At 34.7% G+C, this 21,214-nt stretch overlaps 1 protein-coding gene across 2 annotated transcripts in view; it reads right to left on the reverse strand.

Annotated features, from left to right (window-relative positions):
- Window positions 1-2,335: 2,335 nt before the first annotated feature.
- Window positions 2,336-21,214, reverse strand: part of Spopl (speckle type BTB/POZ protein like) — a 49,949-nt gene continuing 31,070 nt past the window's right edge. Inside the window, exons 4-10 of one of the 2 annotated variants that reach the window (XM_051184744.1) lie at window positions 20,306-20,402; window positions 16,709-16,886; window positions 16,576-16,631; window positions 12,980-13,102; window positions 10,252-10,394; window positions 10,108-10,161; window positions 2,336-6,451 (exon numbers count right to left, since the gene is read on the reverse strand). In XM_051184744.1, coding sequence (XP_051040701.1) covers window positions 6,307-6,451; window positions 10,108-10,161; window positions 10,252-10,394; window positions 12,980-13,102; window positions 16,576-16,631; window positions 16,709-16,886; window positions 20,306-20,402 — 796 coding nt within the window. In that variant the 3' untranslated portion in view covers window positions 2,336-6,306. The remainder of the gene's footprint in view (window positions 6,452-10,107; window positions 10,162-10,251; window positions 10,395-12,979; window positions 13,103-16,575; window positions 16,632-16,708; window positions 16,887-20,305; window positions 20,403-21,214) is intronic. The other variant, XM_051184743.1, reaches the window with a different exon arrangement.

The raw sequence follows: 21,214 nt of genomic DNA on the forward strand, positions 1-21,214 counted from the left end.
CAAATGGCAGCCCACAGAGTGGGAAAAGATCTTCACCAACTCCACATATGACAGAGGGCTGTTATACAAAGAACTCAAGAAACTAGTCAACAAAATACCAAATAACCCTATTAAAAAGTGGGGTACAGAACTAAAAAGAATTCTCAATAGCCCAGTCTAAAAAGTCTGAAAGACAGTTAAGAAAGTGCTCAACATTCTTAGCCATCAGAGAAATGCAAATCAAAACAACTCTGCAATACCAACTTACTCCTGTTAGAATGGCTAAAATTAGAAACACCAATGACAGCTTATGCTGGAGAGGATATGGAGAAAGGGGAACACTCCTCCACCGCTGGTGGGAGTGTAAACATGTACAGCCATTTTGGAGATCAGTATGGCAGTTCCTCAGGAAAATGGGAACCAGTCTGCTACAGGACCTGGGATGTACCCACTCTTAGGCATATACCCTAATGATCCACATCCATGCAACAAGGATATCTGTTCAACTATGTTCATAGCAGCATTAATTGTAATAGCAAGGACCTGGAAGAACCTAGTTGCCCCTCAACTGAAGAATGGATAAAGATGTGGCACATTTATACAATGGAATACTACTCAGTGGAAAGAAACAATTGAATCTTGAAATTCGCAGGTAAATGGATGGAACTTGAAGAAACCACCCTGAGTGAGGTAACCATTCACAAAAACAAGAACATGGTATGTACTCACTCATATATGGAATTCAGACATAGATCAAAGGATCACCAGTCTATAATTCATACCTTTAGAGAAACTAAGATACAAGGAGGAACCTAAGAGATTTATACAAGGTCCCTCAAAGAAGGGGAAAGGAACAAGATCGCTTGATCGTATTGGGAGTGGGTGGGTGGGCAGGGAGTGGAGAGGGAGTTAGGAGGGAGAAGGGAAGGAGAGGAGAACCTGTGGGACTAAGAAAATTGAGTTGGGGGATGAATAGGCAAGAGCAAAAAAAAAAAAAAAAAAAAAAAAAAAAAGAGAGAGAGAGAGAGAGAGAGACCATAAAAGAGGCAGCCACTATAGGTTTGAAGAGAAAACTGACTCTAGAGAAATGTCCAGAGACCTACAAGGATGATCCCAACTAACAATCTGAGCAACAGTAGAAGGCTACCTTAAATGCTCCTCCCTGATAATGACACTGATGACTAACTTATCTACTACCATCATAGAGCCCTCTTCTAGTGGCTAATGGAAACAGAAGCAGACACCCACAGTTAAACACTGAGCCAAACTCCTGGAATCCAGTTGCAGAGAGGCATGAGTGATAATAAAATAACGTACAGAAAACTACAGAGACAGCTGGTCTGAACAAAGGGGAGTTAATAGACTCCCAGACTGATAGCTGGGAAACCAGCATTGGACGGACTCAGGCCCCCTAAATGTGCGTCTCAGTTAGAAGGCCTGGACAGTCTAAGGAACATTTGACAGTGGAACCAGGATGTATACCTGGTGCATGAAAGGACTTTGGGAGCACATTCCCATGGAGGGATACTCCCTTGTCCTAGGGCAGGAGGGAGGGCCTAGACACTACTCCAAATGACAGATTTTGATGATCCCTTCTGGGAGGCTTCACTCCCTGTGGAGTGCGGGGGGGGGGGGGGGGGAAGGTATGATGGGAGGGGGTGTCAGGGGGCATGGCAGGGAGAGAGAACTAGGACTGATATGTAAAATTTTATATATATATATATACACACACACACACACACACACACACACACACACTATTTGATAAACAACAACTTTTCAGTGACTAAAGGGAAGGTATAAATGTATTAACACTCTAATCTCAAAAATAAATGAAATGATTTTTTTAAAAAAAATGTGAACAAAGCAAATGCTATTCTTGGTCCTTTAGGACTTCTCTGAGGTAGTAGATAACAGAACATTAACCGCAACATTCTCAAGCAGACTGACTGCAACAGTGGATGAGTGAAAGGCTTTTTTAAATTCAGTTTTGCGTGTGGTTCCCAACCTTTCCATCTTATTTGATTACACTTGCACAGAAAATGATCACCTTATAATCCTAATAAAAATTTTGTGTATGTGCATATACCTACACAAGTGTTGGGTATGTGGGAGGTTTCCCATGGTATCTTTCTAGCTGATACCATGGCCACAACTATAAGCACTTTGTTATTCTTAGTGAGCTGGTTTAGAAATATGCTGTTTATGCCTGCCTTTTAATAGCAGCAAAAATTTAAACAATCAAAAATACAAGCTTCCCTATGTAGAAGAGAAATAGTATGTGAAATTTGTTAAAGCGGTATACTAAAGCACACTTTCTTGAGAAGACTCAAATAAATCCAAACAATCAAATTAATTCTGAATAAGAAGTAACAATTTTATTTAAACTCAACGTGCTGAAACACAAAATCTATTTCCAACATCAAGACACAAATAGTATGTATCTCATCACAAAACACCAATTGATTAAATAAAGGCTGAAAAGTTAAATGTTCATATATCGGAATCTTGAAGTCAACTTCCTTCAGAACTAATAATTAAATAATTTTAGCAGAACTTTATTTCCATAAATGGGCTCAACTTCATTTTTAAGCAATGCAAAATTAACTATATTATAGTATACAATAAGCTTTACTAACAGGAAAATATTTAAATATAAGTATTCCTTCCAGACATAAAAGTTCACATATAACAACAGAAGATACAGTGTGATTTCATTCCTAGTGAAGAAGTCTTGCATTTGAGGCACTCAGTATTTGTTCAGCTAGACTTAACATTTACATCATTTCATGAACACTTAACTGGAGCTCACAATCTCTATATAAAAAGTTTGCAAAATACTCCCATGTGTGCTGAAAGTGCTGTATTTATTCTCTGAGAACACTGAAACAACTCATTCATCCACCCACCCAAGACTAGGCCTGTTCAAGCCAGGTTAGTTTATCTCCATGAATTTGGCTCTTGGTAAATCTCGCTGGTTGGATTTTCATAAAACTTAGAGAAGTCTTTGCTTTTTTTTTCCTAACAATGAATACTATCTTTGATTCTCCATTTCTCCATTTTTCGGTGTGTTTTGGTGGTGCTATGAATCCAACCTAGGAATCACAAGTGTTGATAAATACTCTATCACTGACCTACTGTCTCAAAGCCCTTATCTATAACTTTATATAAAAAATTCAGTTTAAATTTTATATAATAAATTATAAATGGGCAAAGTATTATTTTTGACAATTTAAACTTTCAGTTAGATCTAATTAAAAAATAAAACAATAATGCTCATGACACTTTTAAGACATTTAAAGCAATTATTGTAAAACTTAATTATACTTGAAATCCAAACAGCACAGTTTTCCTATTTTATCATGCAGAATGCTGGTCACATTTTTTGAGGATTACACTGTCTTCTGTCAACTCATTGTATTCTGAAATAAAGCACACTTAAATGAGATATATCAATTAATCTGAACTTTCAGCATATTTAACTAATTCCTATTTTCGTAAGTTCAGTCTTAAACATATTACACACAGCCCAAGGGAATATAGATACAAACACATACATACCTCACACAAATAACCACATTTCATTCAAGGTTCTCCAATAACTATTTGAAGACAGTGACATAGAAATATTTAAGGAGGTAACATCAGCAAGCCATGTTATGGCACCTTCATATTTGTGCTCCAAATATCAAAACACATTAAAAGTAACAAATGAAAAAGGCACAAATAACAGTGTTTCTAAATCTCAGGCTAAAGAACAGTTTTCCAATGGCTACCTTTTTGAATTGTAATATTTAAAACCACTCATTGTGCTCTGAGGAGAGCTTTCTTTAGGTGACTGGAGGGTAACAGAAGCAAACTGATAACTTAAAAGGCAGAGATTGCATCAGACAGAATTCATACTTATTTGGATCAAGTTTTACATAGTTTAAAAATGCAGGAAGTAGGTGGGGAAAACAATATTATGCTCTGGGATAAGAATATCACTGACTCAAGAACCACTACTAAAATATACACAAAAAATAAACATTGTATGATTCTGATTGTATAATGGTAGGTACTGTATCATCAGAAAAGTGGGCATTTCAGATAACATTGATATTTTTAGAGCTCACTCACTGTTTGACATTTTGGGTAAAAAATATAGAAACAAACTAAAACCAAAAATCTTTATAAGAAAATCCTTAAGATTATTAACAAACATTAACAATGACCACTACATGTAATAAAATCAGGTATTACTACTGACTTCACTGTGTTTAGAAATGTAGACCAAATTCATGAGAATCAGATTACAATGTGTGGTATACAGACCAGTGTTTTTATGACATGTGACAATGTATTCACAACTCAGTGGAAACTTTTGTGTTTTAGTAAGACCATGGGGAACTATTATATTAAAAATATATAAATGTATGTATATAAGCTTGTGTGCATGTGTGTGCATATTTTAAAATTGTATAATGCTAATGTAACAGGCTTCACATCATGATGAAATTAAGGGAATTTTTCCTTGTCATGATCCTCTTACACAAGGTGAAGCCCACTTTCTTCTATCACAAATAATTTGTTACATTTTAATTCAACACAAAGATTCAATCTCAAATATTTAAAAATACAATCTTTGCTTGTTTGCTCTTGAGAACTATGCTTACTTGACAGATTTTTGCAATGTATGTATTTTAGCACTGCTTCAGTTAACATCCAATAAAGGTATAGTAAAAATAAAGTCTATTTTAAAACCAGAAACTTAATTTTTTTTGTCCTGAATTTTAAGACTAAATAAACAAATTACACAAAATTGTCATCGGGGGAATAAAGCTTTATATGCACACATACACACATATGCACCTGTTTTTCCAGTAACATGGTCTGTCTTTACCTAGGAAGCACACTATCATGTTTCAGTCATATAGGATCTGATACTGGCCACTTCTGCTTCTGTAGGACAATGAATCAGAACATATCTCACAACAACTAATACTCTCCAAACATTTGTGTGTTTAAAGCTAAACTCATAATAAAGAACTGGCTCATAAAAAACAGTTGATATTGCCTATCCTGTTCACATTAGGCAAAATTTCATCAATCTACAGTTACTAACTGAGCCACCAAGCAGAGAACAAGGGTAAATAAAGTTTCCTAGTGTGGCCGTACACTTTCAGAGGGCTCTCTACTTTCTCATGCTTCTCCCACAGGCAAATATTATCACCCATTGTTTAAAAGGAAGAAGATTATATAGGGCTCATTTGTTGTTAGGTGCCTTTTCCAAGGTGTGATGAAGTAGTAATAAATTCAATAATGACTATTTGAAATCCAAATCAATTTATGTATAACCAAGCATATTTTTATCTTTATCACAAACACCCAAGTTGGCTCCATGTGTCATATAAACTTTTTTAAATGCTAAAACATAATTATACCTTATTAATCCCCTCAAAAGGAAGAAAATATATATGTACCATTCATCATAGAAAAATTACACATTAAAAGTGCATATATACATATATATATGTATGTATATATACATACATATATATGTATCTTTCCTAATTGGCCCACTCATGAAATGTACATTTGGTCATCCTGACTTTAACATTTACTGAATTATTCTTTCAAATGTAAGTCATTATAAATTTAAAACTTTAGCAAAAACCATGCTTTTACTGAAATCTTCAAATCATTTCTCAATCATTAAAAATGAACATAAACTCAGTTTCTTGAGCAGTTAATATAAACCCCAAAAATTTTATGAAAAGATTAGGCCAACTGGTTGCTTATCTGCCCCACAAAATGAAATAAATTAATCAGAGCAGTGTATGGCCATCCCTTACCTCAACAGTAACAGGCTCTTTAATGTCAACAGAACTGAGACTAGAGCCAACTCTGGCAATCTCCAAATCCAGGAGAACCTAGTTTTAAACTTGGAGACTGCATAGAACACAACCTATGAAATTCCTTTGTTTCTAAAATAATGGAAGATCCTTTTTAAACTCAGTATCTTCAGTTATCAATATTACTGCATTGTGGAGCTAGTGCAATCCTGCATAGCCTTGGCAAACTGGCAAGGCACAATAAAAAAATTAAACTACTATACGAACAAGAGAAGTCACTGAAGATAATTTAAGGCCTTAAAGTGAATTAATCAGTCTGATTTAAAGCTGAAGTATAAACCATAAATTTATCCACCTGGAAGCAAGCAATATGCTTTTCTAGCTTCTGTTCTGTGGACAAGAGACAGAAACAACTGTTGCTTATGGTTTGTATTGGAATCCTTCTGGACCTGGGGAGTAAAGGCAATCAATTTTCCTACTGTCCATGGAAGACTCAAGACTGCTTTAGCCTTTTGCGTGGAATACCAAACTGTGGACACTGTGCAGATGCTAGTGCTCGGAAGGCTTCTGCCACTAAATGAGGGTGAGACTGAATCATGGACTTCCACCCTGATGTTTCCATGATGTCGGTTGCTTGGCTGCAAAAGAAGAAATTAAATGATGTTTATTAAAAGAACACTCCTCAAATGCATTGTTGAGTTATCAGTTTGTTTGTTTTTTTTTAATTTGTGGATTTTGAAATTTTAGATAATATTCTACTGATGGGAGATGTCATTCTGTAAATATGGTTCTCTTATTGATTAATGAATAAAGCACTGTGCCAATAGGAAAGCAAGACAGGAGGGACTAGGAGACAAGGGGGATTCAGGAATATGTAGTAGGAGTTTCAAAACCAAGAGAGAACTCCAGACCTTCTCTCTGGTAAGATAAGACCATGTGGAAATACTCAGATTAATAGAAGTGGGTTACTATTTAAGACAGAGCTAGCCAATAAAAAACGCTAGTAACAGGCCAACAGCATTATATCTAATACAGCATCTCTGTGTGTTATTTGGGGCTGACACAGCTCTGGGACCAAGCTGGTGGGAAAACCGCTCGTAATGCTCTACCTCTTTCTACACTTTCATTTGAACTTTTTAAAAACATTATCCTTATCACATTAGCATTTTTGTCAAAATTGCAAAAAAAAAAAAAAAATAAAAATTGATCTGTAAGTCTAAACCCTAGCCCATGTGCAGCTGTTCTCATAGCTCTCCTCTCGTTATTTTGAGTACTCAATGATTTATTTTCCCTTCTTACCTCTTACAAGTTTTCTCCACAGGTTCAATTTTTCATTTACACTCTTCTTTTACTAGACTTTCCATTTTTATCTTATCTGTCACATTTCTAATACTTACACCCAGTAGTTAGCTACTGATAAGTTAAATCCTATTGCTTCTCCACAAGACTCACCATCAGTCACTTGCTCTTATCATTTGAATGAGCCTCAAGTCTCACAAACTCAGCACTATGACACAAGAACTCACCATCTTTCTCCTAAATCTCAAATTGTTTGTGCTTCATTTTCCTGAAGCTTTCACCTTTGCTAGTGATTTAATTTAAATATCTGGGAGTCATCCTAGAACCAGTCCTCTAATTAGGCATCAAAGTCCCAGTTTTATTACCAAAGTCATCAAAACCCCATTATCACTTATAATCTTAAAATTTGATCATTATCAAATTCTTCTAACTTGTCTTTATTCTCATATGCTGTTTCTCTTACTGCAGCTTCTATAATGCTGGTGTAGTGACAGGAACATGACTATATCATATTGTATTGCACTCTTCCTTTTTTCCTACATTTAAGTTTTAAAAACGAGAAATGTGGTTCCAGCCTCTTTACTGCTTTCCATTCCCACTTCTATGCTCCAATTACTCTGCTACTATTTTATTTACTATGTCCTATATGTATAACATGCTTTCAATGTGCAATCAAGAGTAACTGGAAAAGCAACGCATTAGTTCTTTATCCTTTTCTTCTCTCCTCTGTACCTTCTATTTATGTGAATTTAACCTTGTTTTTTCAAATACCGATATTAGTCCAACTTTGCGGTTCCCATTCATGAACCTGCTAAGAATGGAAGTCTTATCATGTTCAATCGGAGGCAATAACCATTACTGTTGAGTCATTGTTCTCTATTTCATTATCAAAAGTCCTAATGCTGCATGGTTTTTGGTATCTGATCTTTGCTTGTTTTCTCTAGCTTTTATTTATCACCTACCTAATTCACACATCCTTTATTCTGCTTTTCTGTAATATAAATGAAACTAGATTCCCTAACTCATTGTAATTACTTGTTTAATCAATCTCTATACACCATAAACTACTTGTATGGAGGGGAAACATCTGCCATGCTTGCACTATATTCTCAGTACTGAGTAATAGTGTTCTGTAAACTCAGTAAACAAATAATTATAGACCTCTATGCACAGCTATGTATTGCTTCATGCAATCCCTTTCAGTCCATTATGTCTGCTATTTCCTTTTCATTCCTTCTGCTCCCTCTTATTCGTTTTTTGAAATGAAGTTCAGCCTTATCTGTGAAGCCATTCCTAAATTCTAGGGCTTAGTCAAGTACCTGTACATATCCTTTTCTATCATCACTATGTTAAAAATAGAAGGGTAATGTGTATATCTATCTCCATTATATCAATTTCTTAAAAACAAAGACAATTCATCAAGTGTCATTTTACATGTAGTACTTTAGAAGTTCTTCAAATAAAATGAAAGTTAAGCATAGTGAACTAAATAGTAGATGATATCAAGAAAATAATATTCTTTGCCCAGCATCACTAGTATGCCACCATTGTTTAAAATTTAACTAGTTATTTAGAATCACACTGCTACTTATTAATTTACGTTAACCTTTTCTTTTACTAATTCAATAGGTATTTACTGAATGTCTGCCCATATAACACCAAAGTGTATAATTACATCATATTTTAATAGAAGAAGTGTTCTATGATGTATTTTCTTAACAGATTAAATAAATCTTAAAAAACTAAAACTAAAGCTATGTAATAAGGATCAAAGAGTTACTGCTGCTAATGCACAATGTTAAATTCACACCTGATACCGGGTCAGTAAACAGAACTCCCACAGATTTAAAAGCAGTAAAATGCTTTCGTTTTAGAACAAAATTTACAAACTATTATGAAACCAACAGATAAATGCAATAGAAAAAATTGAATAATTGTCATTACTACTGCCCCCTTTTAAATTTTCTTTTATAAACACCCCCCCCCCCGCACACACAATAATGTGTTTTGTTATAGATATCTCGTAGTGGATTTTAACTCAGTATGTCAAGTTTTGATAATTTTCAAAAGTAGTGAATTTTAGGGGTTTATAGATAAAACTCATCAAAACCTTACAAAAAAACTTTATCATTTCTTCCTGTTGTTATTTCAAACAATTAGAAACAACATTCTAAAATAAGAGAAGCAAAAATGTAGAAAATTACTTCCAATGCTTTGTATATAAAGAATCAGCAGGATTTAGCAATCATATAATCTCTTAGCAAATAACATGTTCTACAACATCAGGCAGCTTAATATATAATGTGAGGTATTTGGCTGATCTAAATCGTAGTGAGTTAGCTTTTGTGGTAGAGCAGGAAGTCTCTGAGTTTGATGACAGTCTAGAATACACAGCAAGACCTATACTCAAAAACAAGCAAACCAATAATCTAAACAAACAAACAAAAATAAGTGAGTTTCATGGACATGCAAAGTCCTAGTCTGTAATCCTCACTATTTGACAAACTAGGGGCAGGAAGAATCAAATATGAAGCTATCCTAGAAAACTTACTAAACTCTTGCCTCAAAATTAAATTCTAAAAAGTGTTAATATTCAAGTAGCTTTGGTAGAGTCCCTCCTTGTGCAGCAGGTGAAATCCAGAGTTCACTCAATAAGCATTACCAAAATCAACAAGAACAACAACAAAATTAGAGACTTCCAAGGCATAACTTGAGGATGTAGCCTTTCTTAATGTTTTCTGAGGGGACAGATGCCAGATTTCTAGCAACCGTATAATGCCTGTACTCAGCTATAGACTATGAGACATGAGTGCATGGAAGAAATCCAGTTTGCATGAAAGGCCAAAACTACAAGGAATCCACTACAATTAGTCAAAATATTACTTTTAAATGACTGGCAGTTAGCTTCATGAGGAGCCACACTCCTTGTTCATGAGCAAAAGGCTATACACACATTTCATTGAATGAATACAGACTGAAACTGATGCCATCTTACTTGTTATTCCAGTTTTTCCCATCCTTACACCCAAGTTGTCGAAGCACACTGCACCTGCATTGAAGATTTAAAAAGGGTTTAAAAAAAGCTCAGTGAAAAAACTGTTAATGGTGTCATATCCAAGGAAATGCAAGCATAGCTTACCTATTAATAAAGTCTATTGCCTGGGCTTTCAACTGTTCTGCACTGTGCAAATCTGCAAGGACAAGGGTATCAGCAACATTTTCTACTGAGAGGCTACTACACAAAGCTTCTTCACACATGACCTTCAGCCGTTCCAGTGCATACTACCCAAAAGAAAAACATAATCATTAAACATTTATTCCAGTTAATTAGGGTGTATGTAGCTGATATTTGTAACTTAGCAGATGAAGCTCAAGAAATTTTGTTTTGAACTAATGTTATTTTAAATCAATAAGCTGTTGCTTTACCTTATGAAGAAAATGTAAATGAACGCATTTAGGAGAACTACTTAATCACTTAAGAAATCATTAAGTGTAAGAATATTGTGGATTTTAAAGTAGGATTTATAGAAGACAGCTATCTTATTACACAGTTATTCTAAAGAATACATTGTCAAGCAAATATTTTTCTCAGTTCCTGTATTCTCAAAGAAAAGAATTCAACTAAGAAAAAATATAAGCTGTATTTTATTTAGTAAAAGAAAGCTAAGTAATGAGCACATTTGAAAGAGAGACCTGAATGGCATAGCCAACAGTCTGTAGGATTTTGTACTATGGATTTTTAATGTTTTTACAGTCCCTATCTTCTATGACATCATTTAAAACTTTCTCCTTCTAAATAACAAAATTTATTTCATCTCACTGTACTATGCATGGTCTGGAGTCAAGATGCCCTTGTTTTAAATACTCTGCTTATTAAATTGTCACTGGTGAGTATATGTACCATTGTGAAAAGTGCTCTAAAATCACAATTTCTCATTTGATGGAAAGAACACAAGGTCAGCTTCAAGAATGTCCAAGTACAGAAGGGCATCCTGACTATGAGGAGACAATAGTTACCAAGTTACAGCTTAGCTAGCTCCCTGCCTACTCAGTGTGAATGTACAAAACTACAGAAGTAGTAGTTGACCAGAACATTCTCCTCCCTCCTACTCACATGTGCCACCAGTTACCTACTGTAACAATTCATTTTCTTTTCTACTACTTCATACTTAGGATGTATCACACTGTATTTATTTTGTCACTATTCAATTTTGAGTGATTTAACTGAAAGTTAAGTAAACTTAATAATCAATAATTTTTGCATTTATTAATGTGAAGCTACAGTATCAGTAGCTGTATTGAGGTTTAATGACATAAAAGTAAACAGCATCCATTGAAAGGTTTTACTTGGTGATTTAATACCCACAGTAAACAAACCATCATCCACCCAAAAGAATAAATATATCCTTTAAATTCTTTCTTCTCCATACCACTCCAAGCAATTTTTGTCATGTACTACGAGAAACTAGCTTCCATTTTCTGAAGTTATTTTTACAAATGTAATCACATAGTATGTACTAATCATCTAACACTGTTACTAAGTGTGACTATTTTCAGTTTATGCACATCATTGCTTATAGTTCAGCCCCTCTTAATGCTAGCAATAGGTCATTAAATATGAGTATCTATCTTCCCATCTCCCTCCTACTCTATACATATTTGTGTATGCATATGTGTGTGCACACACTTACACACGTGTACACACCAGCTACCTATCATAACATTTCATTTTATTTTCTTGTACTTCACACTTGACATTTACCACACTATATTTACTTTGCCAATATTCAGTCTTAAAGAATGACCATTGAAAGCTAAGTAAATGTTAATAATCACCATTTTTGTACATATATATATACACATAAATTCACCAATTGATGAATATTTGTATCTGTTGCAAGCTCTTAGCATATAAATTTCAAATTAACATACACATATGTTGGGTTTTGGGGAGGCAGTACAGGGGATACAAGCCTCAAAGGAACCTCACATATATGCAAGTTTATATTTAACTTCAAAAGAAACAGTTAATTTTCCAAAGTGGTTGTACATTCCATACTCCCATCAGCAATGACTGAGAATCCCAATTTTTACATCATTGACAAATTTTATATAGTCTTTGTAATTTTAGCCATTATGACTGATGTGCAGTGGATCATCATGATGGGATTAATCTCCACTTCTTTAAGGATACTGGGCATCTTTACTTAATGAACTTCATTGGTTTTACTTGGGAATTACCTATTTAAACACCTTCTACTCTTAGCAACATTTCTTTTTCGTTGAAGATTAAATGTCCTTTACATAGTCTAAATACAAAATTCCTAATATATGTACCACGAGCATGTCTTTGGGACTGAGAAGCATGGGATTCAAAACTTTTCTGACATTTCTGCAGTTTCTCTGTGTTCAAAAAGAAAAAATATAATTAAACAGATCATAACAAAATTATCAACAATTTTCCTTTCTATACTATCATTAAAAGAAATCTATTAAGAGAATAATATATATTATATAGTTTTAAAAAACCAAAGACCATGTAGTGTATCTTATGAATAAGAACATCCACAGTTACAATAGGTTTATATGCAGCTTGATGTTGTATTTACCCTAGAAATTATTAAGCTTGTGATTTTATCTTCCATGAGAAAATCTAGGCCCCCCCTCATACTTTCCTATGATGTTGTTTATAGTATCTACTTTGTGAATATTTCATAAAACCCTTCAAACTCTCTACAAATAGCACAAATTAAGTTATGTCAAAAGTTATTTGTAGTTTTTATGTATGATAGTTTCTATAAATGTCAAATTTGAGGAGTTACTTTTTGTTTTTGTTTGTTTTGGTCCTTTAAAACCCTATTACTTACTTTGTCTGCAGCTGCTAACAAGTTGTCAGCCATTTTATCAAGATTTGGTGCTTTTCCTGTGTAAACGAATCTCATCATTTCTTTAAAAACCTCGGGATCTAAATCATTTATTTCCACTCGATTCTATTATTGAAAACAACACACAAAAAATTAGGAATAGGTATATATATGTGAATCTACAGGGTTTATTTATTTTTACTCAGTTCCATTACTGAAAATAACACACACACAAAAGTAGGAACAGGTACACATGTGAATCCACATGAATTATTTGCCAGTAGTAAAAACATATCAACATGTCCACACTCTATTGATCAGCTAGAAAGGAAATTCGTGGATAGTGAGGCATGTTAAGTATTACCATGTGGTAAGCTTGTCAATTTTCATAATTAAAAGAGACAAAATACTGTAGCCCAAATAAAATTCATCTGTGGCCAGTTTTTGATCACAGTTTCAGAGAACAGTTACTGACTTTTCCCTGGTTGAATTTTACAATCTATTATAATATCTAAACCCTATAACCACAAACTCTATTCACAGTTATCAATTGAAAGAAGAGTCTATAAGTAATTTTGGTGAGAACTCACTAGCTGAAAACACTTGCTTTTGCAAAATGCCATATAATATTATTTACTGGTCCTTCTATGCTTATTTGAGACCAGTTGCTTTTATACTTTGTATCCTTATATCCAATTCTCATCTAAGATAAGGAAGAAAGTGTCAGTATCTCAGAAATCATCTAGGGTCATTTCTGTGAAGTCAAGCTGTTAGGGATATAAGTGAAATCATTTTGTGTAACTTAAAAACAATTTAGTGTGACTTGTTATAATATGGTGCCTAAACTTGCTCATAGGCAGCTCGGATATAGCTTGGCCTCAGAAGGAAGCCCCAGACAGTTTAGAATAGTATATAGCACAGGACAAGCCTTCATATGCTAATGAACTAATCCCAAGGTGGCAGTGATATGTTGGTGAACTAGCAGCCAGCCGTGAGCCCCAAATGAGCAAAGCTACCATCCAATGAAATGATTCCAAAATAAGATTATTGGGAATGGTCCCTGGGGTCCCACTACTATGCTCTAAAGAAAGGTTTCTCTAGCCTATGTTGATACTCATTTGCAATAAGACATGAGACTGTATGGCCCTGGCTTCAGTGAACATGGAACTTCAGTGCTGTCCAACATTAGGGCTGTTGCTGGACTCAAATATGCCCACAAGTCAGTTATATAGCACTTGCCTATGCGCTTAAGGACCTCCTGGGACCTTCACCAGTGTCATCCTCCCAGCCTTTTCACTATGGATAAGGATTGAGCCTCCAAGCTTCTGAAGCATCTTTACTGGAGAAGATTCTCCAGTGTGGAATCCCACAACAGCATTTTCTTCCCAGTCAACTGTTCCCCAGTTGAAGATATGTCTGTTTCATTTGTAAATTAATATGCTATTATAAAGAATGTTTATATGAATCAATGAGGCATACTTGAAAGACAAATCTTATGTAGATATCCTAATTGCTGAGTACCTCACAGGCCATTGGTCACTGCTCTCCACATAAGGCATGGGCTTTAGACTCTACTCCTAGCCACCCTCTGAGGTCATTGAGTATACTAACACTTCAGACTCTACCCCAGAATATGACAGGAAGTCAGAGAACCTAAGATATCACACCCTACCCTGGCTCAGTCAACATTTCAGGTCAGGAATTAAGCTGAGACATCAGTCTCAACCCCAGGTTTCCCTCTGAGGTGAAGTATGCTGACATTTGCCCCCACTGGTCTAAGAAGTCAGGAAATGACCTGAGCTGTGGTTCTAGAGCTAGGCTCTGTCTACCTCCGATCCTACCACCCTGCAGCTATTCCTTATTTTTATGATACCCAAGATGAATGTAGTAGGACATTCTGCTACCTCACTGTTCAAGCTTTGCATTTTTTTTTCAGTTTTGTTTTATTTTTCAATTTGTCCCCTCTCTCAGTGCCCTTTCCTTAGGGTGCCAGGGTAACATGACTGCTCATCCTCTTGGACATTAGATTGTTACTTGTTACCTGAGTTCAAGTATTTGAGTTCTTATTGCTCACTCAGCACTTAAGCATCTTCCCAGCCCTGAACCATTTTCTATTCCATGTACAGCCTGTTCTACTTCACTATCTCATTATCCCTAGCTTATGGCCTTCCCAACTCCCAGGACCAACCAGGAAAACAAATGTCAGCATAATATGCCAAGTCCCACATTTCCAACCTCTAGGCTTACTCTAGGTTATGCATCATGTAAACTTGTCCAGTCTGGTAAGAGCCTTGGGCTCTGGACAACTTGCACAGCATCCAACCTCCAGGACTAGCCTAAAACACGTATGTGTGCCAGCAGTTCATGTTGAGTCATGGAAACCAAGTCTGTCCATGTCATTTCCTAAATTCAGGCCTATAACCTGTATGCTGACTAAGTCTGGTGATTACTAAAAAACCTGGTCCACTTATGCCAACACAATCCCAGGCAGAGGTGTGGCAGCAGTTTCCATTTATTCCAATCAGAATGAGTGATTTGTTCTAACTGCATGTTTCCTTATCATTGAACTGTAATCCCCATTCCTCCAAACCAATGCAATACTGAGCATATGATGACTGAACTAGCACCTATGCAAAACTGGATCTAAAGCAAGAAAATGTGGGTATCACAAAAGAAAAATCAAATACTAGAAGGAAAAAAAAAGATATAAGACATAGGAGTAGGAAATGCCTTCCTGAATAGGCCTCTATCTGCTCAGGAATTAACAGCAAGAGAAATGGCAACTCATAAAACTAAAAAGCTTCTACACAGCAAAAGAAACAACCCAGTGAACACCCAGACCCTGAAAGATTGGGTTGGTGTAAGTTGTCTCTTATCTGTAGTTCCTACCTACAAATCTTAAAATGTGAGTACATAGCTGGATTATCCCCATAAAACTGAGATGCAAAAAGCAACCATGGATGTCTGGGGCTCTAAAGGAAAAACTAGTAGGATACACATGCTAGGAAGGAGGACACAGGAAAAATGCAGGGAGTTTTAAACTGGAAAGAGGTAGGAAGGGCAAAAGGAAAAGGGGGGCATAAGTAGCTTTATGGATGTTTGAACAAGCCACAGAAATACATCTTGTAGTTACTTAAAAATTCTTTTAAAATATATGTGCATATACACGTACGTATGTGTGTGTGTGTGTGGGTGTGTGTGTGTGCATTTTTATATTTAGAGGTGTCACACCACCAAATGGTTGGGTAATGTATGCCACAAAAGCCAGAAATTACACAACAATATTCCCAGTGGGATTCCTTTGCCACCCTCTCTCTCTCCTTAGGGATGAAACCCTAAGGAGACTTTCTGCATGGAGGCAAACACTGCAGCAATTGGAACATTAAAATAACTGTTATTTAGAATGTTCTGGGAGCATTCATACTGAAAGACTCCTACTGTTTTATTTCAGAACACATTTCCCCCAGTTATGTGGTTTCTAAAGTTTTTCTCTGTTATAACTTGAGAACAAGAATGTGAACAGATATTTTTAATATGTGCATTCTATGATTATACATGTATACAAATTAAATAATATTAAGCCTTTTAATGAAATTTACCTTTTTGCATTCTTCCATTTCGTGCTCAAACATTGCATTAAAAACTGGGGACCGAGCTATAAAAAGAAGGAGCACCATTACTTAATGTACAAATTTATTTAAAAAATATTATATTACCCAAAGGAGAAGATACCTGCAAGCACAGACTTATGAGCTTTGAATTCTTTTCCTCTGACAAAAAAGCAGCAATCTGTAAATCTTGTGTTTTCCCAGAGATTCCCTAAGTCTTCTGCTAGTCGACACTCTGGCACCTTCAAAGTGTTTGTATTAGTGTGTCCGGATACATTTACTGAATCTTGAACCACACTCACCTAACAAAGAAGACAACAAGGAAAACATTTTCATACAGTATTCTAAATGATCAGTTACTATGTGTACATTCAATTTCATTAACTTAAAATACCCTGGTTAATTCAACATATTGCTAATCAAAAAATCCTAGTACCCTCCTAAACAAGTTAATGTGAGAGAAATAGGATAGAAACTTAGAAATAACCTAAGACTTGTTCAATAGTGACAGTGTAAACAAATGACTAATCAATAGAATAAAAAGCTCAATTATCACAATCACAAATTTTTTTTAATAATAGAAAATCCACAATACCATTAAGCATGACAAGCTGATACTTTTGCAGAGAAATTTTTGTTGATGTTTTTCACTTATACTTCATACCTATAAACATTTCACTTTTATTACATATACAACTTGTATAGTTTTCAGAGACATAAAACTATTATCTTTTAAAATTAGAAACATGTGGCTGGAGAAATGACTTAAGTTAAGAGCACTGCCTACTTTTCTAAATGACCTAGGTTTGATTTCCAGCACGGGCATGGGAGTTCTCAACAACTTGTAACTCCATGGGATCCAACACTGTTTCCTGGTCTGCCTAGGCACCAGATACTCTGGTGGTCCAGAAACATAGATGCGAAACACCCACACAAATATAAAAAAGAAAATTTGGAGCTTAATTATTATCCCTAGAAGTTTCAATATTAGTAGAATTGATTTAAATACCTCCTAAAATTTATTTAAAATTTTAAGTAAAAGAATTCCCACAAAAGTGACTACAATTATCAAAGTTCACAATATTTTATGAAAAGTCAAAAGTGAGTTCAATAAAAATGTACTTTGTTTCAATTAGCAGACACTTCATTTATCTGGGAAATAGGAAGTAAGAGCTAGGATAACTGTGACACTGCTTTCATGTAGACTCCATTAAAGATCATTGTTTACTGAATCAAATCTTGCAACTTTCACATCATCTTTAAAAGCACTCCATTATATTATGTTGGAAATTTCATATTACACTAAACAAGAACAAAAAAGAAGTATATCAACTAACAAATAATTCAGTGCAAATGAACAATCTTTAAAAATTAAGTTACACATGTTATATTAGCTATGTTTTTAAGTGCTAAATATTGGGAACATTTTTTATAAAACAATAGATTAATGAATTCACTTCTTGAAAGTATAATTAAAGGATACACATTGGGCTTGAGAAATGGCTTAGTTGGTAAACTGCCTGCTTACAAACATGAGGACCAGAATTTTATCCCAGCACCCATGTAGAAGAAAAAAACATTACACACCAAGTATAATCGTAACACTGGGAAAGCAGAGAGGATTAGCCCTGGTGTTTACATTTCTTTATAACAATTATGATCACAAGTATTTACTATAATAATCTTATGAGATGGTATTATAAATATGGGGGACAAGATATTATGTATACAAAGCTATCAATAAAGGTTCTACCTAAAGACTTCCATCATTCAAATTTCTTAAAATTTTAGTAACTTCATAAAGAAGAAAATACTTCCCTATCTTTACTTGATTGTCCTATTTTACTATATATCAGAAGTCAATGATACACAAATGGAATGTGCTGATATAAATACTCAGTTTATTTAAGAATCATATTTAGTGTATGATGTATTTATTTGCTTATGTTAAGCATTATTCTTGACATTTTTGGATCTGTTTATTAACCTGCATAAATTACCTAGTAGTTATAAAAAAAAAAAAGTATGGTATCTTAAATCCTATGTGTTGTCTGTATCTAATTGAAGATAATATATTCATGTTGTGTGCATGTGTGGATGTGTGCCGAAAGTTCCCAAGCATCATACTACCAATGTAGAGGTCAGAGGAAAACTTTGAGGTGTCAGTTTTCTCCTTTTGCCTTGTTTCTGAGGTTTTCTGCCAGGTTCTCCTGTCTCAGACTCTCAAAGGCTCAATTGCTATAGCAGTGCTGGATTACAGGTACTTGTTTTGGCACATTTGGCTTTTTATGTGGGTTCTGGTCTTCAGGCATGTATGTGGCAAGTGATTTTACCCACTGAAACATTTCCTTGGGTCCCAAGATAATATATTAAATGTAAAAACTTGGAAGAAAACACACAATAAATGAATGAATAAATAGATACATAAATGACAGAGAAAGAAAATAAACATTATCATCACTGTTGTGAAGCACAGCTGCATTCTGTATAAACAATCATAATTTAAAGGACTTGTATTCCTCTTACACACATCTAGTGTTATCAAAGCAACCACAAATTTCAATTCAGATGGAAATTAATCATTTAAACTTGAGAAGTGATAGGTTCATTGTTTTGATATATATAATTTGAAATTTTAAAAATATTGAAAACAGGTAATGACAACTTTATTTATGGAACCTAGAGAGAAAAATTCAGGAAGAAGGCTGAGATTTCCTGCTGATACACAGGAGACTTCTCTTATTAAACTTGCACTTGATTAACCCTGTGGATGTAACTTAAATGAAGATGAACTTTTGAGGGATGTAACTGAACATGTATTTAGCTAACAAATCTGGCTCTTGTCTTTTTGGGAATGAAGATGGTTGTTCTAACTCTTCAAAACCTGAACCCTCCAACATCCTAAAACCACAAAGGATCCCCCATGGAAGCGCCCCTTACCAGCAGGAAGTTGTTTGGAAAGAACGACGCCAAAATTCCCAAATATTATCTATAAATGTTTGTTTTCATTTTAATGGACTTGGTAAAAAAAACAAAAAAAACAAAAAAAACAAAGGATTAAAGGCTGTCTCTCTAATCAACTACTTGCTTAACCTCTCTACTCACTCCAAAGGCAGAAATCTTGGAAAGTCCAGCTTTATGTATCTCGTAGAAAAGGTGGGTAATAAGCATTTGGGGTTTTCAATATACCATCTTAATAGTTTTGGTGACCGCAACAGGGTAGTCAAGTTTTCATTTCTAATATCTAAGAGCTTAAAAAATAAAATCCATCTTTCATTTATTACTATAAGTGTTTTAAACAGTCACGTCAATCTAATACCTCATCAAAAGGAAAATATTTGTTGTTTTTTGTTTTGGTTTTTGGGGTTTTTTTGTTTTTGTTTTTTTGTATGTCCTTAAGAAAGAATGAATTTGGTTTTATGAAAAGCTTCTCATATATTTTAGCTATACAGATACAGTTTTCTGTTTATCAAGGAATGTCACAGAGCTGTAGACTATCAAGAATATCTAAAATTTTTAAGGTTTCAAAAGATGACTCTGAACAGTGTTCCCTTTTTCTAACTTATGCTCAATTCTTGTTTGTTGCATCACTTTGGAGAAAGGAAGCAGAACTCTTTACAGTGTTAGAAATTCTCATCTAACTCTTGCCACTTGAGCCACTATATAGACTGCAAGACTTAGCTATGTCTTGCATAAAAAGGGTAGCACCCAGCTGCCTTACCTGTCTACAGCACCACTTGCAGTGGAGGGGGAGGTGCCAGTTCCTTAGGGAGGGCAGTGCAATGCTTCCTCCTCTTCTGCAAGCAGTGTTGGAGATGCTGTAGAAGGAAGGGCATCCATGAGAGGAGTGGAAGAATGATGGAGGGCACAAAGAATGCTGTTTAAAGATGATTTTTGCCCACCTATGTATGCTAAAGATAGTGTTCAAGAGATAATGTCTGGGCTAGTGAAAGGCACATTTCAAGTTCTAAAAATTGGTTCTGATCATTACCAATTTAAAAACATGTGTCATAATACATTCTATGGGTCACCAGATGTGTTATTTAACATATGGATACCAAACAAACTTCAAAAGTGCATACTTGAATAATCTTAAAATTAATTTCAGCCTTAATTCTGAATTTATTGATTGTCTAGGTTCCAGTACATACAGCCAGGAAAAATATCTATTAACAAACACTATTTCAGTTCTATAATGCAGATTATTTTCTTAGAAAGGCTCATTCACAACTCAAGACTGTCAGGTTTGTGTTGTTTGGGTTTTTTGTTTTTTGTTTTTAATAATACATTACTTAATCTTTAAGGACCATTAAATTCTAAGATGACAGTTAAAAAAACCAACACTTCAAATTAAGGTAAATTCTGAACTCCTGGAAGAGTATACATTAAAGGCAAAAACTTAAACAGTATAACTTCCTGTCTACTTAAAATATTAATGAATTATTTGCTTATTGCAGACAAATGCTTCATTTATTTTCCCTTGTAGTTATGAGAAACTAACCAAGTAACTGTATTAACAACAAATGAATGATACAGTTCATTTGCAAGTACTTTTTGGTGGTCCTATTTTAATTCCAAAACATACTTCAGTCTGATACAATACAATGACATACAGTTGGTAATTTTGAAA

This window comes from Phodopus roborovskii, unplaced genomic scaffold, assembly GCF_943737965.1.
Source record: "Phodopus roborovskii unplaced genomic scaffold, PHOROB, whole genome shotgun sequence".
Lineage (NCBI taxonomy): Eukaryota > Metazoa > Chordata > Mammalia > Rodentia > Cricetidae > Phodopus > Phodopus roborovskii.